This window comes from Myotis daubentonii, chromosome 5 (genome assembly GCF_963259705.1).
Source record: "Myotis daubentonii chromosome 5, mMyoDau2.1, whole genome shotgun sequence".
In the NCBI taxonomy this organism is placed as follows: domain Eukaryota; kingdom Metazoa; phylum Chordata; class Mammalia; order Chiroptera; family Vespertilionidae; genus Myotis; species Myotis daubentonii.
Window position 1 is genome coordinate 78,297,327 of NC_081844.1, and position 18,223 is coordinate 78,315,549.

The 18,223-nt window shown below is 53.2% G+C and overlaps 1 protein-coding gene across 1 annotated transcript in view; it reads left to right on the top strand.

The window, feature by feature from the left end:
* CATSPER3 (cation channel sperm associated 3) overlaps nt 1-8,422 on the top strand; it is a 36,671-nt gene extending 28,249 nt beyond the window's left edge. The window contains exons 5-9 of the mRNA XM_059698421.1: nt 2,507-2,689; nt 3,354-3,494; nt 3,802-3,921; nt 4,762-4,919; nt 5,837-8,422. Of these exons, the coding sequence (XP_059554404.1) occupies nt 2,507-2,689; nt 3,354-3,494; nt 3,802-3,921; nt 4,762-4,919; nt 5,837-5,942 (708 nt within the window). The 3' untranslated portion in view covers nt 5,943-8,422. The remainder of the gene's footprint in view (nt 1-2,506; nt 2,690-3,353; nt 3,495-3,801; nt 3,922-4,761; nt 4,920-5,836) is intronic.
* Nucleotides 8,423-18,223: the final 9,801 nt, after the last annotated feature.

Consider the following 18,223-nt stretch of genomic DNA (forward strand, 5'->3'; position numbering starts at 1 on the left):
TACTTGGTCCAGGCGGCTCTGGCAGTGCTGCTCCTGCGGAGAAGGGGTGACCAGCCTTTCCTTGGCTCAGAAGGTTTCAGGACAAACCTCAGAGCTGACCCAAGCATTCCCGCAGCATTCCACCTGTGCAGGATGTTTGCCCTGGCTCGGCACCCAGTGTCCACGCTTCTCCAGGAAGGGGCCGGTTTGGACCAACTTGACCAGATAGGGTGTGTTAGCCTGTTTGGCTGAGAAATCGCTTCCAGCCTAGCCTGTGTGTCAGTCCAGGGCCTAGGCCTGCCACTCAGGGACCCCAGTCCTAAGTGGAGAAGAGGGGAATGTTAAAGGGCTCCCCCTGCCACAGGGCCCCAGTCATTCATTCCCTGCCCTCACATAGTCACACACGTGTATATGTTCCCTCCCAAACAATGTAGTCCAGCCCTCCTCCTCGTGGTGAAGCTTTTGGGAAGAGGTGTCTATACACCCAGACCCCGCTTCCTTATCTGGCATAAATGCCCTGGCTTCTTCCCTCTACTTGAAGTAACTAGTCTCTCTGAGGTTACCAACAACCTCCTTGTCGCCAAGTCCACTGGCCATTTCCCTTGGCATCCTTGTCCCTGCCTTCTCTTGGTTTTCCTCCTGCCGCTTGGGTATGACTTTTCGGGTACATATTTTCTTCGCTTGGCTCCTAAGTGTTGTTTCCTAAGGACTATGTCCTGAGTTCTCCTCTTTGTATATTCTTTTTGGGTGATCTTTTCCACTTTTCAGGAGTCTTTACCTGCCCACATCTCTCTCTTTGACCTTCAGACCCAACTGCCCCTGAGTATCTTACATGCTCCTCAAACTCAATGTGTCTAAAGTAGAAGTCATCACTCTTCCCCATCCCCACTCTCAGATCACAAACCTTAGCGCCTCCTCCTCTACTTTATCTTCTGGTGAAAGGCACTCCTTCAACCGTATTCAACTTCCAAGTAATAAATTTGAATGTTAGCCTTGTTTCCTCTCACCCAAAGTCCTGTTGAATGGCCTCCTAAATAGTTATTGACTGTTTCCATCCCCATAGTCATCGTATTTTCTCCATCACCATCCATCCACCTTCACCTGGATTCCTGCAATGACTTCCCACACTACTGAGTGTTTTGGAACAGAAATGTGCCAGCAGCTGGGGGAATCTCTAAAGTGCACATCATGTCAGGACACCCTTTCTTTGGGAACCTGATCCTGGCTCCCCTGGCTTGTAGGCTAGAGACAGGCCCAGTAATGTGACCTAGAAGTGGGGATGGGAGTATCGAAGGTGCTGGGCATTGGAGTCGAAGTGTAGGTTCAAGAGTAAGGTGGGTGGTCAGGAGGGAAAACTGGGAGCTAAGTGCCAGGTCAGGGGCACCAAGGGAGGAAGGTCTAAAGTGGTACAAGGGTCGCTGGAGACGAGGAAGTCAAGCGATGAGGAGGCCTGGGGGATGGTGGGTATCCACAGAGATTCTGAAGGCCCCCAGGATAGCAGCAGGATGGGGTGGAGCCTGGGGGAGAGATTTTGAGACACGAGGTGGAGAGGGGAGCTGGAAGGTTTGCCCGGCTCAGAAGCAGGGGCTTTGTCCACGGAGGCGGAGGCTCCGAGATAGGGCAGAGGGTGGCCTCCTGCATCAGGTCATGGGGGATAGGCAGACTCTTCTGAGAGGGCCACTGAGGAGTGATGTCCTCAGGCGAGAGAGGGTTCTCTGGGGAGGCCTTGGAATGAAGGTGGTGGCCTAAGGCAAAGGTCTTGAGAGTTGGGCCCATGTTCTGCCACTTTATTGGAGTGTGACCCTGGCCAAGCCCTTTTCTTCTCTGAGCCTCTGACCCCTCATCTTGGCGTGGGAAGAATGATAACACCTACCTGTCTTGAAATGACGTCGGTGACAGCGTCTATGTAGGTGAACATGTATTGAGCACCTACTACATGCAAGACCCTGGGTCATCACTCAAGAATGACTGCTGAGGAGCTATGCACGGTGCTTCCCAGTAGGGGACAATGTAGGGGGAGGTGAGACCAAGTTCACAAGACAGGGACTTGCCTGGGAAATGGGGCCCAGAAAGAATGGGAAGCCACCTTCCTCTCAGCCCTCTTTATTCCCACTACCCGAGTGGCTCCCTCTTCTTCCTGGGCCTGAGAAAGCATTCAGGGCTGGCCCTCAGGGAGAAGCAGGACACCTTGGGATGACCATGAAACCAGGCAGGGGTTCAAGTGGCTGATGGGGAGACTACCCAGACCTGAGACAGCACATGATCTGCCCATAGATGACAGAGAGTGGAGGCCAGGCATTGGTTCAGCCCTCAATCTTGGCAGAGCTCCTCTCCCTCCTCCACTCCTGTCCCCTCCCTCCCTCCTTTTACCCCTCCATCTCTCCATCCAACCATTGGTGGAGTATCTACCACATGCAGACAGGGCACTGGATGCTGGGCACAGCTGTGGTCTGGGCAGACTGGACCTCTGCCCCTGAGCCCCACCCCCGCCTGCAGCCTTGCCTAGTCCTGTGCCTCTGCCTTGCAGACGCTCATCACCGCCATTGGGCAGACATTCTACACTGTGGCCTCCGTGCTCATCCTGTTCTTCATCCTGATGTACATCTTCGCTATCCTGGGCTTCTGCCTGTTTGGAGCTCCAGATAAGGGTGACCAGGAAAACTGGGGGAACCTGGCTGTGGCCTTCTTTACCCTCTTCAGCTTGGCGACGGTACGGTGTTTGGGAACAGTGGTGGGGGAAGGGGCCTTGAGAAGAGACTGTCAGCTGGTGTGAGTGTGTGGACATTCTGGGCTTCCCGTGGGGCCTTCCCCATGTTTGGACACTTTTCTGGGCTGGGGAAGCTGAGGCAGAAGCTGGTGCCCTGGCCAGGGGTCCCTCTCTGTCTCTAACCTTGTGACTCCCTAGAGCATTCCCATTTGTCTCACAGGATTGTAAAAATTTCAGAATTCTCAAAAGATGATTCATTTGGATTAAGTTTAATTTAGAAGTGAAACCCATGTCACATAGCCTTTTTGGAACAGACTGTCACAAATCCACCCAAGTCTAGAAGTCTGGACTCTGTTGAGCTCTGGAAAGACTGGAGTCTATCCGAAGAAGGCCTTGGCAGAGAGACCATGTCTTTTGGGAAGGATGGGAAGCTTTTTGGAGCAGACCCCCAGGGCACCTTGGCCAGAAGTGCCCCCACCCAGTGGTGCCCTGTACCACCAGGCCACCTGTCTGCACTGGACTCAGTGGATTGGGGGTGTGTGCTAAGGGCTGATATGCAGGAAGTGACAACCTCCATCTAGTGGGGTGCGGGCTCCCCTAAGGTAGGTTAGCAGGAGGCTTACACCACTGGCCCTGACACTCGTCATGCCTTTCCCTGCCCGAGCAGGTTGATGGCTGGACAGACCTGCAGCAGCAGCTGGACAGCAGGGATTTTTTTCTGAGCCGAGCATTCACCATCATCTTCATCTTGCTTGGCTCCTTCGTCTTCCTCAGCATGTTCGTGGGTGTGATGATCATCCACACCGAGGTGAGGCTGCATGCATAGGATTGGGGGTCGGCTTTGGGGTGACGGGCGGGGCTGTGGGCCAAGTCTCCAGGGAGGACCTGACGCTCTCTCCTAAAGTGGAGGGGAGGTGGCCAGGTGGGCAGGAGCGTGGGAAGTCACTGCAGCTGCATTGGCAGCTTGAGTTGGGGGCTGGCCCTGTATGGAGGGTTCCTCCTGCTAAGGGGTCTGAGCAGCAGTGCAAGGCTAGGGAAGAAGAAAAACGGGGGGCGGGGGTTGGTGGTGGTATGCCGTGGGAGCCCTCACTTTCTCTCGTCACCCCACTCTCCAGAACTCCATCAAAAAGTTTGAGCGGGAGCTGATGCTGGAGAGGCACATGACGCTCATGAAAGAGAAGCAGGTGATCGTGAAGCGGCAGCAGGAGGAAGTCAGCAGGCTGATGCAGACACAGGTAGGTAATCTCCACAGGCAGGTGGACAACACGTGCATGGACAGTCAGGGCTGAAGCAACGGCCAAAAAACGGGAGTGGAAGGTGGCCTCAGGCATCTGCGGCCTTAGGTGAGGCAGGTAATACCCCCTGTATTTTCCAGAATCAAGCTTTATTTCCTGTACGTTAGTATTTCTCTGGACCTGTGAATGTGGAGTGCTGTGGTTACAATAGTCTCCCCCTCCTTCCCCGGCAGAGCTGCTCTGCTGGGCCTTGGCCTGGAGTGCGCTTGTTACCGAGGCCTCACTGGGCGCCAGGCAGGCACGGCCCCGTCCTTTGCATGGGCGAGGCCATGGAGGCCCTGACAGGTGTTCCTAACCTGGTTTTCTAAACTGAACAAGAATGAGCACAACAGGCTGGAGATTTTGTCAGGCATGATACAGCTGTAAAGGGCTGGGCGTCTTCTCTTTTCAGCCCAAGTGCTCTGAGCTCCCTACATGGAGCCCTGGTGCTCTGCCAGGTCCTGAGCCGGACTCTGCCGCTCTCTCCCCACGTGGTCAGCACCTCCCTCCTCAGCCTCTGCTCCGAGGCAGAGACATCTGCCTTTCTTGACTGTGTTGAAGGTTAGTTCAGGGCAGGTGAGGCCATGCTGAACCCCACTCAGGCTCTCTCACTGGTCCCTTTCTGTGTCCCCTGTTCTCAGTGATGGTAGCTCAGGAGGCTCCCTCGGTCAGGGAGTCCAAGTTCAGACAGGGCCGGGGTCAGCCCTCCGCCTGGGCCACTTGTGGAGGGTCCCCAGGTTTCTGTACATCTTGAGAGTCACCTCCTCCTTGTCATTGATCTCTCTATGCCTCCCTCTCTAGGCAAATGTTGACTACAAAAGTTTTGGTGAACTGGTGGAGAACTTCAAGAACACCCTGCAGCACACTGACCCCATGGTCTTGGATGATTTTGGCACTAGCCTGCCCTTCATCGACATCTATTTTTCCACTCTGGACAACCAGGACACTACGACTTACAAGTCAGTCCCAGCACCACTGACCTAGCCCTAGGGTGCCAGGACTTTCCTGGTCTCACTTCCTTGAGGGCAGGGCCATGCCAGGTGCCCTGGGAAAGCAAGGGGGCAATGGCTGGGCAGAGCCAGGCCCTTCGTGGGGTACAGCGTTCCATGTATGCACAGGGGCTGGGCTGAGGTGTGGACAGGCCCCTGGCTGGGGGACTCTGCCCCCTGCCCCTCCCCAGCCTGCCCTGGCCTGCATTTAAATGCTGGCTCCTTGGACTCTCCAGGCCCCTCCTCACTAACCCTTTCTCAGGGGCAGAGGAAAGAGCTGAGGTTCCTGGCCTGGTTCTGCTAGGGCCTTCCTCTGTGACTCTGGGCAAGTCTCTGCCACTTTCCCACCTGCCTCATGAGGGGCTGCTGGGCCAATTCTATGGAAATGAGAGCTTGGCCTGGCCCAGCACTGTGCTTCGTGCAAGTTAGCTGGGGTTTTACTGGCCATTACTGCCAGGAAGGGGAACTGGGCATGGGCATTAAGGAGCCACCTTGGGCTCTTGAACAAGGAATGACAGGATTAGCTTGGCTTCTTGACAGACATCTCTTGGAGGGCTTCGTGGACAGGAGGAACTAGAAGGAGGGCATCAGGGAACATCTACCTTGGCCCAGAATGGACCAGGGAGGGTCTGGTCTTCTCTACAGTCACCACACAGAGCCCAGGAGTTTGTTGTCCCCAACCTGACTCATGCAGTGAAATAACTCCATTCAGGCCACAGGTGGAATGGCAGGCCTGGGTTCCGGTCCCTGACGGGGCTCTAACGTCCTTGCTCTTTCCTGGCCCCACACCTGCTAGGGGTGGTGAGTGCCAGGTGCAGGCGTGCGATGGGGGAGCCCGGTGGCAAGAGCCCGCCCCTGCGCTCAGGCCCTCTCCTGCCCCCTTGCAGGCTCCAAGAGCTGTACTACGAGATGGTGCACGTGCTGAACCTGATGCTTGATGACTTGCCCCAGAAGAAGCAGTTCCAATCCTCAGCAAAGGTTGATGAGAAGTAGTGTGACTGGGCACCCGGCGCTGAGGGCCTCCCTGGCTGTGGCAGCCCCCATTAAACACAGGCTTTCTGAACCCGCCTCTTCACGGTTGCTGTGATCATGGCGTTTCCCCACCTTTGGGGGTTGGGTCTGGACAGGTGCCCATGACGCCTGATCCTCTGACACCATCTACCTCATGACGCAGCCAGGCCGCTGGCGTGGGAGAAGGAGGCTCAAGACTCATCCTGGCCAGTGGCCACTTCCAGGGCCACACTGGGTCTCTTTTCCTTGACCCCAGCAGCAAGGCCCCACTGTGTTTCTGGGAAAGCCACCTGAGGACTCCAGGCCTAGCAGCCCCGAGTGCCTGGCCCCTTTGAGCTGATGTGGCCTCTTCCCTCGGAACCTCTCTGGGCTCACCTACGGGCCGTCCCCATACCTGGCAGAGCTGCAGCTCTCTGTGGGCCCTTTGCTCTGGGGACCCCTCTTCGGAGTCGTCTCTGCTTTCTCCTAGGCTCGCAGTGGTCGTGCACCAGGCGTGCAGCTGTGACTGGCAGGACTCTGTTGTGCGGCCATGGAGCTCAGGGTGGGCGCGTCTGGCTGGCCAGCAACAGGCACTTTGGGCTGCTTCCCCTCTTATGGTTGGTGAGGACCCCCCACGGAAAACGTGCAATTTTTTGCAACATTCCTAGCCACATGACTGCCAGAGCTGCCCAGGGCCTGATACCAACTGCTGTGGTCATGATGGAGCCATCTGAAGGCCCAGGTAGGGCAGGGTGGCTGGTACCCCCTGTTCCCAAATGGGCCAGGCCAGAGGTCTGGCTGTTGCCCTCTGCTCCACTGCTGGGAGTATTCTTGAGGCCTGTCACCTTGGCAGTGACATCTCAGACAGAGGGAGGGGTGGGTTCTGGGTAGACCTGGTGGGGGAGACCAGCACCCATAGTAGAGTCCAGAAAGATCCCAGACCCACACTGGGGAGTCAGGTCAGCAGAAAACACATCAGGTAGAGTTGAGAGTGACTGGACAAAAGGGTCCCATGGGCTCTAGGCCAGGGTGGCAGCACCCCTGAGGCCACATGACAAGGGCAGGTGGAAACCTATATTCATCGTTTCATTTATACATTGACTGCTTACTGAGCTGTGTTGGGTACTGGGGGTTCTGTGAAGAGGAGCCCACAATCTAGTCCTGGTCCCCTGGTGCCTACGGTTGTGTAGGGGAGACAGAAGTCCAGTCAGACTGGAAGAAAGTTTCCCTGAGGAAGTAACAATATTTGTTTGCAGAGAGCACGCATCTTCCAAGAGACTCAAGTCATTTCCATTTGCAAATGTTCACACTCTCAGGACCAAATTGAGAATTGTGTGAACAATGCCAAGGATAGCTCTGGAGAGTGCGGCCTGTGGCATGCTCTGGGGAGCCCTCTGGGGCAGGGATTGTGCTGCTCCCTGTGGTGGAGAGGACTTTGTGCCAATGCCTGGGGAGGTGGGCCTGAAGTTAGCAGGGTGTCTGTGCCCTAGGAGGGCAGGGAGAAGCCAGGGCCTATGCGTTGAATGCCTGACCAGGAGGGCCGGTGGCTTCTAAGGGTGGTCTGGTGGGTGGGCACAGGGCAGGCGGGCCTTAGGCAATGGCTCCTTTTAGGGGGAAGGAGGGAAAGCAGACATTGCCAAGTGCTCACACTGGCTGTGCCAACCTCGTTCCGGGGGATATGAAAACACATCCACCTGCTCTCACTGGGTCCCCTGGGCAACGCCCCAGGCATCTTGAAGCTTCCTTCAGGGAGGCAAGTTAGAAAGCACTGAGGTTTTGGAGTCAGGATACCTGGATTCCTTCATCTGGTGACCTTAGGCAATATATCTGGCCTTTGGAAACCTCAGCTGTTTCTTCTGAGAAATGGGCTGATAAACTGACCAGATATAAGGATCAAATAAAAAAAGACGTAGTCAACTTATGGTTTGTGCTTTCTGGCTGTCACCTCTGCCTCTGCTTAGTGGCCAAATGCAGAGTGGGCTATGCCAGTCAGGGGCTGAGTTGCGGTGGCAAGAGAGTAAGAAGTAAGAGCAGGGAGCAGCGGTCAGACCCCTGCGGAGGGTGGGGGTGATTGGGTCCCCAGATGGAGCTGGTGCAGAATGGGCACACGTAAGGCGGGCCTGGCGGGAAGGTCTGGGCCCCAGGCCCATCAGGGAAGTCATGAGCATGGGCCACTGGGCTGTGGTGAGCTGCTTTTAAGGGCAAAGGCAGAAGGCTGTCACAGAGCAGAGAACTGTGAGTGGTGACATGCGGAGGGCTGGCCCAACACTGCTGGCAGGGCAGGCCGACGGATATTTGGCGCAGAGTCCCAAAGCAGCATTTCTGTTTGGCTCTATTTGCCTGTAGAGCAAACACTGGCAGATTGGAATTCCCACTTGGGCTCTCACCAACGCAAACAGGCTTTCAATTGATTTGCTCGGGGCAGAGTGGCTCTGCTTGTCCAGGCCTGGTGGTGGGAAGCAGGACCCTCCTCCCCACCCCCGGCCCCGGGATCCCACAGAGCTGTCCCCAAGCGGTCCGCTCATCTCCAACCTGCCAGCCTGGCATTTTGGGGGCTGCAGTGGGTTGCAGGGGGGACCTGGGCCCGAGTCTTCTGGTCACACCCAGGCCCTCCCCCAGTGAGAAGGATCTGGAGGTGTTTGGAAAGTGACCAGATTTTTTAAAAAAATTGCTGTTGATTCCACCAGCAGGAAGCAAGGCCTGTGTTCTGGAGACCCAGGCAGTGTCTGAGAATATGCTCTCCTGTGTATTCCAGCAGCCCCTCGAAGTCCAATCCTGCGATGCTAGGAACTGTACCCCCCTGTGTTCTTCAGGCGTGGTGAGACAGGACTCCTCGTAAAACACACTGCCCTTCACCAGGCCAGGCTTTGCGCTCAGGGTATCCCCACCTGTTTTGGTGTCTGTCCCTAGCCCCCAATTGCCTGGGCCTGCTCCATCGTCCCACAGGCTCAAGAAAGCAGAGTTCCTAACGGGGCTCCTCAGAAAGGAGAGGTGATGGTTGCTGATTCCAGTCGCAGGGGTGGGGACCGGGGAGAAAGGAGCGAGATGTGACAGAGGTTTAGTAACACACGAGTGCCCACTCTTCCCACACTCTCCACCAGGTCGGCCACAGGCCTTACCTTTCCCAGGTTCTAGTTTCATTGTGCTTTCAGATTGGTGTGATGCAGCCCCTGGCGAATGGGAGAGCCAGGACTTCAGAGCTGGAAAGGAAGGCAGCTCCTGGTTCTCCTCCTCGGTGGAGAATGAGAGAAATGGGAGAAACAGAGAAATCTACCGGATACCAGCAAGGCTGGATGGACCTATGCAGTGAGGAGCTGGGGCCGGGGGGAAGAAGCAGTAGGGTGCGTGTGTGCGTGCGTGCGTGCGTGGGTGCATGTGTGTGTGTGTGTGTGCATGTGTGTGTGTGTGTGTGTGTGTGGGTGCGTGCGTGCGTGCGTGCGTGGGTGCATGTGTGTGTGTGTGTGTGTGTGTGTGGTGGGTGGAAGCCATTCCAGGCAGAAGGAACCTCAGGCACACGGGAAAGAGGGGAAGGGAGTGCTGGGAAGTTGGTGTGGCTGCAGCCTGCAGTGTGGGGTGGGGTGGGGCGGGGAACTGGGGACGGAGATTGGAGCCAGATCCTGCGGACCTTGAGTGCTCAGCTTGAAGCAGGGCAGCAACTTGGCGGATTTGATTCCTGCTGCCTCTGAGAGTGGCCTTATCCCCTCACCTGGCATTTAAGGCTCCCCTAATTTGCCTTCTTCCTCTCCCTATGCCTCCCAGGGCCCCCCTTTGCCTGGCTCAGTCTCACCTCCCCTCTGGCACACCCATTCTAATCCTATCTTTCAACACCCTGCCCCAGGCCCCCTCTAATAGGAAGCCTTCCCAGATTGCTCCAGTTAGCCTTGATTTCTCCTTTCCCATTCTCACCCTTGACTTCAGACCTGACTTTCAATCGTACCTCAATTCCTCCACCCATAGATATTTCTTCTCCCAGCGCCAGTCGGGGAGGGCTAACCCTAACACATGGACGGCAGTGATGGACTCCCCGAGATACGCCAGCTGTCGAGTCATGATGGGAAGGGAGAAAGTAGGCAGAGAGACCCAGGAGTTATTTTAAGCCTATTAGGTCACAGACAACATTGTCAAACACTATACACATGTCTTCACATTTTTCCATTTTGCAGATGAGGAAACGGAGGCTTAGAGAGGTTCTGTGGCAGGAAGTGGGAGCACTGTGTGTTGAACCCAGGCTGTAACTCCACAGTCCATTCTCTTAACCTTTGGTCTGCCTGTCTCGGGCTGTCACCCCCCTGGAGGTTGGCTGGGCTGAGCTCGAGCCAGGACCTACTTGCTGCCCCAGGCCCAGGAAATGGACTTCAAGGTGGAGGGTGATGCCAGTCCCACTCAAGTGGTAGCTCCTGACCCCAGGGAGGACCTGGGGGCAGAGCAGCATCCCCAAATGCCATTGTCCTCCAGGAAATAAAGCAAGATATTTCCCGGTGGGGCCAGCTGGCTGGGGCACTGGAGGATGTGGAAGGGCGGGGCCAGGCACTTGACCAAGCAAGAGCTTCCCCACGCAGAGCTTCTCCAGCGATAGGAGGTCAGTGCGATGATCAAGGACAGGTTTGTGTGAAGCAACAGCCCACCTGGGAACCTACGTACTGGTCACACCCGGGGTCTCTTCGAAGCCTGACAGCAAACTGAGGGGCAGCAGGTAGACCCAGTGCCCATCCGACGGAGGAAACCTGGGCTCTGGGAGGCCGGGCTGTGTCCCAGGGAGGAGCCCAGCCCAGGGGCTAGATCAGAGGGGCCGTGGCCGCTGCCCCAAGAGGCTGCGCAGGTCTCTGCACGTGGGAGAGTCGAGCAGCTTTGGAGGAGTGGGTACCAAGCTCAAGAGAAGCCAGGTGCTCACCACAAATGGTGGGTGTCAGTACTCAGTACCAGCCTCGGTGACTCAATAGGGTTCCAGCTTGGGGGGTAGAATAGGGGTTCTTGGTGTGTGTGTGTCTTTTGTGTAAATGCTTCCTTGGTTAGATGGGGTTTACACACAGGGTATGTACACACAGGTGTGTGCCTGGAAGGCTGCAGTCAGGTGGGAATGAGCATCACCCCAGTGCGCCCGGGAAAGTGCCCAGAGAGGCCACAGCTTGGCGAGCGGCAGAGTGGCCGGTGCTTTATGGCTGCGATGTCTGGGAGGGTTTGCTAAGCACATTCCACGGTCACTGGGACCTTAAGCTCTTGGTTCAATTAAATGGGTTAATGTGCTTTGTCTGATTCTGATGAATAATAATAACGTAATGTGATAATGGCAGTAATGGTGCTATTAGCTGTGGTTCCCGCGCGTGCGGCACTGTCCCAGGCACGGAGGGGCGTGCAGCGCACATTCTCGCACACGCAGGCCTCATTTTCCACTCATAAAACCTACTCTTCAAAGCCTTTCCAGCCCAACTCCCTATATCCATTTTCAGGACAAATTACCGACACTTAAAAAAATTGGTCCATTTTGCATGGAAGCCAAGTCCAAATTACTGTTACTTTCCCCTTTGTGTTTTGAAATTTTCAGAAGGGTAGGGGTGGGCCGCTGAGGGGAACACGGGATAGAGGGTGGAGGAAGAAGGGGGAAGAGGAGAAAAGTGTACGAACAAAGAAGAAAAGAACACGCCTTCCTGTTTCAGTAAAAATGCATTTCTGGAATGATGTTTTCGTTTACTCAGGCAGAAGAATTAGAAATGGTGTGCTTATTAAGCACTAAGTAAGGCTAAGTAAGCATGACTATTTTTAGTAGTGTAGTAAAACCTTGGTGATTTGGACCTCTTTAATAACTATTCCATGATCATGCTGGCTGGCAGGCACACACACACTGTGTGTGTGTGTGTGTGTGTGTGTGTGTGTGTGTGTGTGTGTGTGTGTGTAAGGTGGGGCGAGCAGAGCAAAGAGGTTGCTGAGTTGCAGGATGGGGAGTGCAGTGAGGGAAGAGGAGAGAAATGGGCTCCTAGCTTATGACAACTGTTTTTAAACTCTGAGCCTTCTTTGCTTAGCAATAAAAGGTCATTACAAATTACTCTTTGAATATTCCTCTTGGCATCCATTAATTTGACATCTGTTTAAAGGAGAATGTATTTGAAAACAGAAATTTCATCTCTGTACAAATCTGTAAGCATTTACTTTACACCTGTCACATTCCCCTCTCCCCAAACGAGGCTGAATCCCCAGAGCTGATATATCATCCCAGGAACGTGACTCATGACCTGACCGACACCTCTGGGGCGAGGAAGGGACTTTGGGCAGCAGCCCCCTGCCTGTCCTACAGATCACAGGTCTTTGTATTTTTTAAATAATATTGTTTCATTTCATCATTATAAAAGTAATATGTGCTCAGTGCAAAAAAACTTGGAAAAGACAAATGAAATAAAACCGATTTCCACCACAAAGATAGCTGGTGTTAACACTTAGTGCACATCCAGAAATTTCTCTGTGCATAGATAAGAACAAAACTGTTACTGCGCTTGCATACTGTTTTGCAGCCTGCCTTGTTTGGTTTTTAGGCAGAGATGGTGGTGGTGGGGGGGGGGGGGGAGGGAGGGAGGCATTGGCAAACCTATTATTTGATTTTATGCTAAACTTAGAGAAAAGACATCCACCCCAGTTGCACTCTCTTGCCCACACTGCTCAGCAGGGCAAGTGTCCTTGATGAGGTCCCACTGCACACTGAACAGAGGGGTGGAGAATGAGGTGAGGGCCACGTGCAGGTCAGCGGTCACCGGTCCTCCCAAGGCTGCCAGTGAGGCCTTCAAGGAAAGGTTTCCCCACAGCACAGACCAGCTCTGATGGACGCAGCCTTGGGCATTCTGGCACCAGCCTCTGAGTGCCTCTCTGCATAAGGTAAGGGCATAAACACACAGACTTTAAAAAAGGAAAAATACACGCGAGGTGAAATTTGCCATTTTAACCTTTTTAAAGTGCCCTGAAAAGTGTACAATTCAGCGACATTAAGTATATTGTTGGGCAACCATCACCGTTATCCAGCTCCAGAACTTCGTTTCACCCCCAAACGAAGCTCTAGACCAGCGGTTCTCAACCTGTGGGTCGCGACCCCTGAAAATACATCCTGCATATCAGATATTTACATTACGATTCATAACAGTAGCAAAATTACAGTTATGAAGTAGCAACGAAAATAATTTTATGGTTGGGGGTCACCACAACCTGAGGAACTGTGTTAAAGGGTCGTGGCATTAGGAAGGTTGAGAAGTCTAGACACATTAAACAACAGCCCCACCCCCGACTCCCACAGTCCTGTTTCTGTCTGTTTGAATTTTCCCACTCTAGGTCCCTTATATAAGTGAATCGCAATAGTTGGCCTTTTGTGACAGGCTTATTTCACTTATTATGATGTTTTCAAGGCTCATCCATGCTGTAGCATGTACTAGAATTTCCTCCCATTTTAAGGCTAAATAGTATTCCATTGTATCTACACATTTTGTTTATTCATCTGTTGGACACTTGGGTTGCTCCTACCTTTTGGCTATTATGAATCATGCTGCTATGAACGTGGGTGTACAAGTATTTGTTTGAGCCCCTGCTTTTGTTTCCTTTGGGTCTATATCCAGAAGTGGATTTCTGGGTCACGTAGTAATTCTGTTTAATTTTTTAGGAATTGCCATACTGTTTCCCACAGCAGCTACACCATTTTACTTCCTACCAGCAATGCCCAAAGGTCCCAGTTTTTCCATGTCCTTGCCAACACTAGTTATTTTCTGGGACTTTTTTGTGTTGTGTTTTGTTTGTTTGTTTTGGTAACAGTCATCCTAATGGTATGTAATGTATCTCACTGTGGTTTTGCTTTGCATTTTCCTAATGATTAGTGATGTTGAACATCTTTTCATGTTTTTATTGGCTATTTGTGTATCATCTTTGGAGAAGTGTGTATTCAAGTCATTTGCCCATTTTTGAATTGGGTTATTTGTTTTTTTCTTGTTAAGATACTAGTGAACTTTAAAAAAAAAATCCCTACCTAAGGATATGTTTTTTGATTTTATAGAGAGGAAGGGGGAGGAGGAGAGAGAGAGAGAAGAGAGAGAGAAATCGCCTGCCTCGGTACACACCCTGACCAGGGACTGAACCTGCAATCTAGGTATGTGCCTTGACTGGGAATCAAACCCCAAACCCTTTGGGTGCACAGGGTATGCTCCAAGCAACGGAGCCACCAGGCCAGGGCCAGATACACTTTCAAAGGCAGTGCCAAGAGCTGGCTGTGCTGAGAGGGAGGAGTGAGTGAGTGGAGGAAGGAAAAAAGCAAGTGAGAGGAGAGAAAGGAATGGAAAGAGAGAGAGCCAAGATAGATTTTGTGGAGTGAGGGGTAAGGAGAGACAGCCCCTTAATACTTTATTCAGCAAATACTTATTTATGTATTAAATATATTTTTATTGATTTCAGAGAGGAAGGGAGAGGGAGAGAGAGACAAACATCAATGATGAGAAAGAATCAGTGATCTGCTACCTCCTGCACACCCCACACTGGGGGATCAAGCCTGCAACCCCGGGCATGTGCCCTGGCCAGGAATCGAACCATGAGTTCCTGGGTTATAGGTTGATGCTCAACTGAGCAACACCAACCGGGCCAGCAAATACTTATTGAGCACCAACTGTGTGCAGGTACTTCTCCAAGTGTTGCTGTCTGCAACTGACTCTACATCCTGGCTCTTTGTGACTGCTGCAACCCTGCCCCACTGCCAGTGCCCTGCCATAGGCTCTGCGGGCAAATGGGCTTGATCCGAGTCCCTAAAGCTGCCTTTGGACAGGTTGCTTGACGTTCCTGAGCCTTAGCTTCCTCATCTATAAAATGAGGCTCATAAGAGAAATTAAACAGGTACAGTGCACAACAGGGGATGGTGCAGAGTGAGACGTGCGGCCACTTGACTGGGACAGCCCGAGCAGCTTCCTCCTCCCTGCGGCCGTCTGCCCTGGGCCCACCCCACTCCAAGTGCAGCTTCCTGAGCCCTGACCTGCTCCTCTGCAGCGTCCTCATTCACAGGATCGCTGCCCCTCCAACCTGGCTGGGCTCTGGCGACTGTGCTGGGTGCCCTGCAGCCACTTGATAGTGGGCAACACCTGCTCTGGACAACACCAGCCAACTGGGAGACCGGTCCAGGGCCCTGCAAAGTCAACACAGGTTTGTGAAACATGGGGTTCCCCTGGTGAGAGGGGCAAGAGGCAGGCTGGCAAGGGCGGGAGGAAGCCTGTGGGGGCTTCCAAAGGGAGGCAGACGGGAAGTACCCATCTAGGAAATGAGAAGCTTGTCACAGCGAATGAGATGGGGGCCCTTCATGCTCCCCTCCCATTCTGCTCCCCACCCCTCAGGACTTCCTCAGTCCCTGTTGTCACCCATGCCCCCTGCTGCTCTCTCACAGCCAGTGGAGTGAGCTCCGTGAAGGTAAGTCTCAAGGCCTGTTGCCTTTTTGTTCTCTCTCCCAGAGCCCAGCTGTGCCCAACCTCTTGACATGAATTATAATTGTTCATCCCCCCTCCCCCAGTCCCACCACCCAGTACTAATATGATTCTCTTCAGGAGGGTGGGTAGTACAGTGGATGGGAGCATGGTCAGGTTCTGACTCCCACATTTTTTATTTACTTTATTTTTCCAGGTGGCAGGATTTTATGGCTTTATTAACACGAACACAATGTGCACACAATCCGTGTACTCATTTTCTTCACTGCGCAGCCTGGCATTGGGGTTGGTGACTGATGGCCAGCTGGGCTGCTCTCCACAGTGGCTTTGCGGTTCTTTGAGGAGATGCTGTGAGCAGTCTCAGCACAGTGAGATTTGTTCCACATCAGCAGCACTTCAAGCTCCTGGATGCTGTGGGGTAGGAACTTCTGAAAGCCACGGGGCAGCGTGCGCTGTGTGTTCTTGTTGCTCCCATAACCAACGCTGGGCATCAAGATCTGGCCCTTGAATCTTCTGTGCACGGTGGTCCATGCCTCTGGGTTTCCACCAGCTAGGGTTAATTGACTTGTCGGTATGACTGGTGCCGGATGAACTTCTTGGTCCTCTTTTTGACGATCTTGGGCTTCACAAGGGCCTGAGGCTATTCAGTGTGTCTCACTGTGGTTTTGCTTTGATGATCTTGGGTTTCACAAGGGCACTGAGTAAGAGATGGCTGCCACCTCCTAGGCAGCACGGAGGAAGAAAGACTCTCCAAATTAGCTGTGCTCTCTGGGCCTCCCTTTTTCCCAGCGTAAGAGGAATAATCCCCTCCCTCCTGTGAGGAGGAAAGGCTGTAATTCTTATAAAGTGCTTGTATGAGGCTTGGGGCTCGCTTGGTAAAGGCCTGATGTTAGCTGTTGATGAAATGATTAACACAAAGAGAAGTGTTCCAGCATCTTCCTCCCGCGTTGCAGGGAGCCCTTACAGAGTACTGACTGCTGACCTGCCTGTCCCCAGACCCAGCGCACAGCAGGGACTGGGCCCCACTCCTCTGGGTCTCCCAGGCTGGGTTACTGAGTCCAAGTCTAGGATGGTTCCAGGAGTGGGATGGAAGGAAGGTGGGGTGGGGAAGTCAGCAGGACTGTCAATTATGACTCACATTCATGACTCCCAGAAAAGTTGGACCCCAAATAATATTTAATAACAACAATACCGCCATCAATAATAACCACTTATTGAGCACTTACAATACCAGCACCCCAATTAACACTATGTGCATTATCTCTTTAATCCTTTAAACAACTGTGTGAAGTGACTGTTGTTATTCCCTTTTATGGAAGAGGAAACAGAGGCTCAGAGACCTTAATTAAGTCTCTTGCCCAAGGCAACTCAGAGGTGGATCCAGAACTCAAACCCTTGCTCTTAAGAGGTTCCTGGGGATAGCAGAGCCAAGTGACTGGCCCAGGAAATGGGGAGGTCAAGGGCCATGAAACCACCCTGATTCTCATTTCCCAGACTGGCCCTTTAGATGACTGAGGCCCTGCTGCCTATCTCAGGGGGAGCTGAAGGGCATCACAGAGCCCCCTCCAGGGCCTGGACTCCCTGGGCAATGCCCCCTCCACGGCAGATCTTCTAGCTGTGACTTCCACTTGGATGCCGGGGCCATAAATCTAGGGGAGGTAACTCAGTACCTCTCCTTCAATGGCCAGGCTCTTGGAGGTTGCACACAGTGGCTAATCCCATTTTCCTCTGGTGTCCCACAGTGCCTGCAGATAGTGCTGGGTACCAGCCTCTTGCCCTAATTCCTGTCCCCCCTAAACCTGCAGCAGCACTTTGGGGGTCACTTTGTCAGGAACAGGTGAAAACAAATCTGCTCTTCTATTTCCAGGAGTTAGTCTCGTGTTGCCAGCTGAAATTGTGATCTCTTCAAGGTCATAACCCCCCCGCCCCGCCCCAGCCCCTGTTGCCCATGTGCTTGGCATGGGGCAGCCCAGTGCAGAGAATGGGCATTGCCCAGGTTTGAATCCACTTCATTACTTCCGGCTGTGTTAACTTGGGCCAGTGACCTGACTTGTTTAAGCCTTGGGGCCTCATCAGGGAAAGGGGATAATGAAAACCCTTCTTTATAGGATTGTTGTGCAGGTATAGGGGCTCATCGATGAGGAGTGTACACTTAGCACAGGACCCTGGGCCCCAAATGGGCTCAGTAAATGATAGCATTTGCTACTGAAGACGGAACTTCCTCCCTAGAACAGCCTTCCCTGATCGCCCTGTTTAAAGCAGGACTCATTTTTTCTTATAGCATTTCTTCTTCAAAAGCACTCAGGCCAGTTTGTAATTATACACGTTTGTTTACTTGTCCCTGAGAGCAGGGACTGTGTCTGTTTTCCACTGCTCAACTGTTAGCACCAAGGGCAGAAACATAGTAAATGTTGGCTGAATGAATGACACCCCCTCCCTGGTCTTCTTCAGCCAGAGCAGCAGGACTTTCCGCCTTTTCTCAGAGGATCTGGTTTTCAGAGCGCTATATATACCTCAACCCCTCCTCCAGAGATGATCTTGCAGCTGGTGCAGCTAGAAAGGGCTGGATACTATCTGCTGTACCAGCCACATAACAGCTAGGTCAGGATAGCTGGTGGAGCCTAAGGCTGGGTCTTATACTCACCATGTTGGCCATGTCCTTGACGAATGGTGGGGTTATTGTGGCTGCTTCTACCCTTCCAGCCATCAGCGGTTGTTTGCCTTGTGGCCCCACAGACACTCTGAGTCTCCACCAGAGCCCCTCTTTGGCCCCTCTCTTACCTGGAGCTGGGCCTGACTTCCAGAAGGTTTCCTGCTTCCCACTTCCCTCCAGTCACACCTCCTTCTAGGTCTCCTTTG